The 6,429-nt window shown below is 71.8% G+C and overlaps 1 protein-coding gene across 3 annotated transcripts; it reads right to left on the minus strand.

Annotated features, from left to right (window-relative positions):
- Positions 1 to 282: 282 nt before the first annotated feature.
- On the minus strand, positions 283 to 5,447 carry AGPAT1 (1-acylglycerol-3-phosphate O-acyltransferase 1). Of its 3 annotated transcripts, XR_014186340.1 has the most exons (8): positions 5,379 to 5,447; positions 4,177 to 4,364; positions 3,744 to 3,877; positions 3,502 to 3,677; positions 2,658 to 2,753; positions 2,084 to 2,156; positions 1,242 to 1,655; positions 283 to 1,148 (listed from the first exon to the last, which is right to left on the minus strand). XR_014186340.1 is itself a non-coding variant. In XM_082076524.1 (7 exons), the coding sequence occupies exons 2-7, from the start codon at positions 4,359 to 4,361 to the stop codon at positions 1,501 to 1,503; spliced, it is 819 nt and encodes a 272-aa protein (XP_081932650.1). In that variant the 5' UTR covers positions 4,362 to 4,364; positions 5,379 to 5,447; the 3' UTR covers positions 283 to 1,500. The 3 variants fall into 3 exon arrangements, 2 of the variants coding, with proteins under 2 accessions (XP_081932650.1, XP_081932651.1); XM_082076524.1 differs by having other exon boundaries at positions 283 to 1,655; XM_082076525.1 differs by lacking the exon at positions 2,658 to 2,753 and having other exon boundaries at positions 283 to 1,655.
- Positions 5,448 to 6,429: the final 982 nt, after the last annotated feature.

Genomic DNA, 6,429 nt, shown 5'->3' on the forward strand with positions numbered 1-6,429 from the left:
ACGCTGCCCCCGCCCGGGGGGGACAAGGGCATGGGGGAGGGGGACGGTCCCCGAAGCCACCCCTGGTGTCCCCAAAACCATCTTGAAGGTCCCCAAGTGTCCCCAGGGGGAAATCCCGCCCTGGGATGGGGCGAGTCCCCCAGCCCCGCCCCCCGCAAGAATCCCCGCCCACAGGGGGTGGGGCCAGGCAGGAATCCCCTCCCCCTGGGGGGCGGAGTCAGCTCGGAAACCCAACCCCCCAAGACCGGAAAAAACACTCTGGGCACAGGACACACTGCTGACGTCATTCCCACCCCCATGACGTCATCACGAGCCGCCACGACTCGGGGGGGTTTATTAAAAGCCGGGGGGGGAGCTGAGGGGGAAATTTGGCAAAACCCGCCCCCCCCCCCCCAATAAATACGCTGCTTTGACCCCACCCTCATGGGGCGGGGCTTGTTCTGGCAGCCAATCAGCACACACCCCTCCTCCCCATCCCACATGGCACCGCCCATGGGGGGAGTCAGTCCTGGGACCCCCTAACGGGGTCGGGAGAGGGTCGGTCCGTGGGTCCCGCTGTGAGTCGCTCTGCCCCATAGGGGGTCAGTCCGTGCCCCACCTTTCACCCCACCGTGGGTCCCGCTGTGGGTCGCTCTGCCCCATGGCGGGTGGGGTCCGTTCATGCCCCACTCTGTGTCCCACCACGGGACCGTGGGTCCTGCTGTGGGTCCCTGGTGCTCATGCTGTGGGTCCTGTGGGTCACGGTGTGTGGGGCTGTAGGTCGCTGTGGGTCACCCCACATTGTCTCTCTGTCCCACCGAGTCACTTCACATCCCACTTGTGACTCCGTCCTCGTCCCAGCGCCGGGGGGCAGGCTGTGGGTCACGCTGTGGGTCACACCGTGGGGTCAGGCTACGGGGTGGTGTGGGTCATGCTGTGGGTCAGCCGTGGGGTAGCATAGGGTGGCGCTGGGGGTGGCGCTGTGGGTTGCAGCTCAGCCTCCATCCCCTTGAAGCCCAGAGGTCACACTGTGGGGCAGCCATGGGGCAGTTCTGTGGGGCAGAGCTCAGTCTCCAGGTTCCCAAAGGCCTCCAGCGTGGCCGTGGGGCAGTTCTGTGGGTCAGGCCGTGGGGCAGAGCTCAGTCTCCAGGTTCTCTCCAGCGCAGCCACTTGCTCGGGGCTGTGGGTCAGTCCTGGCACCATGGGGCGGAGTGTGGGGCGGTCCTGGCGCCGTGGGTTGGTGTGTGGGTCAGTCCTGGCACCATGGGGCGGAGTGTGGGTCAGTCCTGGCACCATGGGGCGGAGTGTGGGGCGGTCCTGGCGCCGTGGGTCGGTGTGTGGGTCAGTCCCAGCGCCGTGGGGCGGAGTGTGGGTCGGTCCCAGCGCCGTGGGGTGGAGTGTGGGTCGGTCCCAGCGCCGTGGGGTGGAGTGTGGGTCAGGCCGTGGGTTGGTCTGTGGGTCAGTGTGTGGGTTGGTCCCGGTGCCGTGGGGCGGTGCGTGGGTCGGTCCCGGTGCCGTGGGTCAGGCCGTGGGTCCGGCCGTGGGTCCGAGCTCGCTCTCCAGCCCCTCGAAGGCCTCCAGCATGGCCGCCCGCACCCGCTCGGTCAGCGCCGGGACGTCCTCGGGGCCCAGGCCCTCGGTGGGCAGCGGCGGCAGCACCTGGATCACACAGCGCCCTGCGGGGCCCACGCGTGACCCACGGAGCCCCCACAGTGACCCACAGTGCCCTGCGGGGCCCACGCGTGACCCACGGAGCCCCCACACTGACCCACAGCGCCCTGCGGGGCCCACGCGTGACCCACGGAGCCCCCACACTGACCCACAGCGCCCTGCGGGGCCCACGCGTGACCCACGGAGCCCCCACACTGACCCACAGCGCCCTGCGGGGCCCACGCGTGACCCACGGAGCCCCCACACTGACCCACAGCGCCCTGCGGGGCCCACGCGTGACCCACGGAGCCCCCACAGTGACCCACAGCGCCCTGCGGGGCCCACGCGTGACCCACGGAGCCCCCACACTGACCCACAGCGCCCTGCGGGGCCCACGCGTGACCCACGGAGCCCCACGGAGCCCCCCGTCCCCCCCGTCCCCCGCGCCCCTCACCGGGGTTGAACCTGCGCTCGCTCTTGCAGTAGAAATGTCGGTACGAGGAGATGACGATGGGGACGACGGGGACCTGGGGACAGACCCACGGCTGCCCCACAGACACACGGACACGGCTGCCCCACAGCGACACAGACCCACAGGGGGACAGACCCAGGGCTGCCCCACAGCCACCCCATGGCCCCTCCAGCCCCCCAGTGACCCCTTGGCCTCCCAGCTGCCTCCAGCCCCACATCTGCCCCCCGGCTGCCCCATGGCCCCTCCAGCCCCACATCTGCCCCCCGGCTGCCCCATGGCCCCTCCAGCCCCACATCTGCCCCCCAGCCCCGCAGCTGCCCCATGGCCCCTCCAGCCCCACATCTGCCCCCCAGCTGCCCCCGCCCCACGGCTGCCCCACATCTGCCCCCCAGCCCCGCAGCTGCCCCATGGCCCCTCCAGCCCCACATCTGCCCCCCGGCTGCCCCATGGCCCCTCCAGCCCCACATCTGCCCCGCAGCTGCCCCATGGCCCCTCCAGCCCCACATCTGCCCCCCAGCTGCCCCCGCCCCACGGCTGCCCCACGGCTGCCCCACACCTGCGCCTGCACCGCCAGGTGAAAGGCCCCGCGCTTGAAGGGCAACATGGAGCCGCTGTGGTTGCGCGTCCCCTCGGGGAACACCCAGACACGCACCTGGGGACGTACGGGATGTGGGGCTGCCCCATAGCGTGGGGGGGACGGGGGGCTGCCCCACAGGGGCATGTGGGGCAGCCCCACGGTGAGGTGACCCCATGGGGGCCCAGGCAGGATGCAGAGCCGAACAAGCACCCCCCGCAAGCCCCTCCAGACCCATGGCTGCCCCACAACCCCCCCAGCCCCCCATGGATACCCCATAACCCCCTCCCAGCCCCATTGTCTACCAGCCCCTCATCCCCATAACCCCCCCAGCCCCATAGCCCCCCAGCCCCATAGCTCCCCAGCCCCATAGCCCCGCCAGCCCCACATCCACCCGCAGCCCAATAAACCCCCAACCCCCAGCCTCGTAACCCTCTCAGCCCCACACCTCCCCAGCCCCACACCCCACACCTCCCACACCCCACACCTCCCCGCCCCACACCTCCCACACCCCACACCTCCCACACCCCACACCTCCCACACCTCCCACACCCCACACCTCCCACACCCCACACCTCCCACACCCCACACCCCACACCCCACGCCTCCCACACCCCACACCTCCCCGCCCCACACCTCCCACACCCCACACCTCCCCGCCCCACACCTCCCACACCCCACACCTCCCCGCCCCACACCTCCCCGCCCCACACCTCCCACACCGCACACCCCACACCTCCCACACCCCACACCTCCCACACCGCACACCCCACACCTCCCACACCCCACACCCCACGCCTCCCCGCCCCACGGCTGCCCCACTGACGTCCTGGGTGCGCACGGCGCGCGCGGCCTCGGCCATGACGCTGATGGCGTCGCTCGTGCGCTTGCGGTCGATGAAGATGATGCCCCCCAGCCAGCAGACCAGCCCCACGGCGCCCATGTACAGCAGCTCCCGCTTGGCGATGGGCACGCAGCGGTCGGGCAGCACCTCCATCATCCCTGCGGGCGGCTGGGGTCACCGCGGGCCGCTCGGGGCGCCGAGGGGCGGGGTGCGGGACCGCGTACCCATGAGGTCCAGCGAGCTCTGGTGGTTGCTGACGACCACGTAGGGCTGCCGGGGGGGGAAGTTCTGCGTCCCCCGCACGTTCATCTGGATCCCGTACAGGTGCTTGACGTGCTGGAGCAGCCCCCGGATGATCCTGACGGACACACCGGGTGAACCCCCCGTCTGTGGGTGTCCCCCGGGGCTGTGGGTGTCCCCTGGGGCTGTGGGTGTCACCCCATGTCTGTGGGTGTCCCCCGTGTCCGTGGGTGTCCCCGTGTCCGTGGGTGTCCCCGTGTCTGTGGGTGTCCCCCTGTCTGTGGGTGTCCCCCCTGTCTGTGGGTGTCCCCGTGTCTGTGGGTGTCCCCCGTGTCCGTGGGTGTCCCCCCCTGTCTGTGGGTGTCCCCCCTGTCTGTGGGTGTCCCCCGTGTCCGTGGGTGTCCGTGGGTGTCCCACCTCATGTTGTGCACGTCGCGGCCGCGCAGCGCGCACAGCGGCACGGCCAGCAGCGCCAGCAGCAGGATCCAGCCGTTGTAGAAGCCCATCTTGCAGAAGAAGCGGAAGGAGCCGCAGCGGCCGTACAGCACGCGCAGCAGCAGCAGCGCCAGCGCCAGCGCCGCCGTCCCCACCGCCACCTCCATGGCCTGCGGGGGACCCCAATCACACCGGGACCCCAAACAAACACCCCCGGGACCCCCAAACCGGGCAATAGGGCACAGACAGCAGCGCCAGCGCCAGCGCCGCCGTCCCCACCGCCACCTCCATGGCCTGCGGGGGACCCAGTCACACCAGGACCCCAGTCACACCGGGGACCCAGTCACACCAGGACCCCAGTCACACCGGGTACCCCCAAACCGGGCAATGGGGCACAGAGAGCAGCGTCCCCACTGCCACCTCCATGGCCTGGGGACCCCGTCACCCCGGGACCCCAGTCACCCCGGGACCCCAGTCACACCGGGTACCCCCAAACCAGGCAATAGGGGACAGACAGCAGCGCCCCCACCGCCACCCCCATGGCCTGGGGGGGACCCCAGTCACACCGGGGACCCCGTCACCCCGGGACCCAGTCACAGCGGGACCCCAGTCACCCCGGGACCCCAGTCACAGCGGGTACCCCCAAACCGGGCAATAGGGCACAGACAGCAGCGCCCCCACCACCACCCCCATGGCCTGGGGGGGACCCCGTCACCCCGGGACCCCAAACACCCCCGGGACCCCCAACCCCCCCAGGAGCCCAAATCCCACAGGGGATCCCCAAATCCCCCGGGACCCCGAGTCCCGCGCAGCCCCCGTGTCCCACTGGCACCCACGGCGGGGGGGGACACGGGGGTCCGAGCCCAAACCGCCCCGCACCCCCACCCTGCACCCGAACCCCCAAGGGACCCAAACCCCGCGTCCCCCGGGACATCCGGGCACCTCGAACCCCCCTGATCCCCCGGAGCCCCCGGAGCCCCGGAACTCTTCAGAGCCCCCCGGAGCCCCCGGCCCCCCCCGGAGCCCCCTGATCCCCCCGGCCCCCCCCGGCCCCCCCCGGAGCCCCCGGAACTCTTCAGAGCCCCCCGGAGCCCCCGGCCCCCCCCGGCCCCCCCCTGATCCCCCCGCCCCCCCCCGGATCGCCACCAGTCCCCCCAACCCCCCGGTTCCCCCGCTCTCGGTACCGGGCGGGGCGGCGGCTGCGGCGCGGGCCCTTCCCGGCGGCAGCGGAAGTGGCGTCAGTGACGGGCGACCGCAGCTCCCAATGTATGGCGGCCGCGCCGGCCGAACGTCCCGCCCCCGCCCGGCATGCGCTGTTGCTATGACAACCCCCCGGCACGGCGGCGGGAAACTGGCCAGGGAGGAGTGGGCAGGACCGCGCGTCGCCACGGCAACGGCGCTGCTATTGGGTGGTGTGAAGGCGCGTTAAGGCCCCGCGGCCAATCAGCGCTGGAGGAGGCGTGAGCGCCGTGGAGTTGCATCAATAGAATTCTTTAGAAGGAAACTTCCCTAGTCAGTTTTACCAATAACGTGGTTATTGTGATCGCGTTCCTGCCTGTGCAAACGAGGCTGAAACCCGCCACGGGCGCGCGGGACTGCGGGGGCGGCCACGGCCACGGGGCGGGGACTGTGCCCCCAGGCTGCCCCCCCAGGGGTGTGTCCCCCCAGGGGTGTGTCCCCCCAGGGGTGTGTCCCCCAGGCTGCCCCCCCAGGGGTGTGTCCCCCAGGGGTGTGTCCCCCAGGCTGTCCCCCAGGGGTGTGTCCCCCCAGGGGTGTGTCCCCCAGGGGTGTGTCCCCCAGGCTGCCCCCCCAGGGGTGTGTCCCCCAGGGGTGTGTCCCCCCAGGGGTGTGTCCCCCAGGGGTGTGTCCCCCAGGCTGCCCCCCAGGGGTGTGTCCCCCAGGGGTGTGTCCCCCCAGGGGTGTGTCCCCCAGGGGTGTGTCCCCCAGGCTGTCCCCCAGGGGTGTGTCCCCCCAGGGGTGTGTCCCCCAGGGGTGTGTCCCCCAGGCTGCCCCCCCAGGGGTGTGTCCCCCAGGGGTGTGTCCCCCCAGGGGTGTGTCCCCCAGGGGTGTGTCCCCCAGGCTGCCCCCCAGGGGTGTGTCCCCCAGGGGTGTGTCCCCCAGGCTGCCCCCCAGGGGTGTGTCCCCCAGGGGTGTGTCCCCCAGGGGTGTGTCCCCCCAGGGGTGTGTCCCCCAGGGGTGTGTCCCCCAGGCTGCCCCCCAGGGGTGTGTCCCCAG

Source organism: Streptopelia decaocto, assembly GCF_964273445.1.
Source record: "Streptopelia decaocto genome assembly, contig: HAP1_SCAFFOLD_1100, whole genome shotgun sequence".
NCBI lineage: Eukaryota > Metazoa > Chordata > Aves > Columbiformes > Columbidae > Streptopelia > Streptopelia decaocto.

Coding starts and splice junctions, on each gene's coding strand:
- AGPAT1 (XM_082076524.1), bottom strand. CDS start 4,361: ATGGAGGTGGCGGTGGGGACGGCGGCGCTGGCGCTGGCGCTGCTGCTG. Junction 3,878..4,176: donor CGCGACGTGCACAACATGAG/GTGGGACACCCA, acceptor TGTGTCCGTCAG/GATCATCCGGGGGCTGCTCC. Junction 1,656..2,083: donor CGAGCGCAGGTTCAACCCCG/GTGAGGGGCGCG, acceptor TGGGCCCCGCAG/GGCGCTGTGTGATCCAGGTG.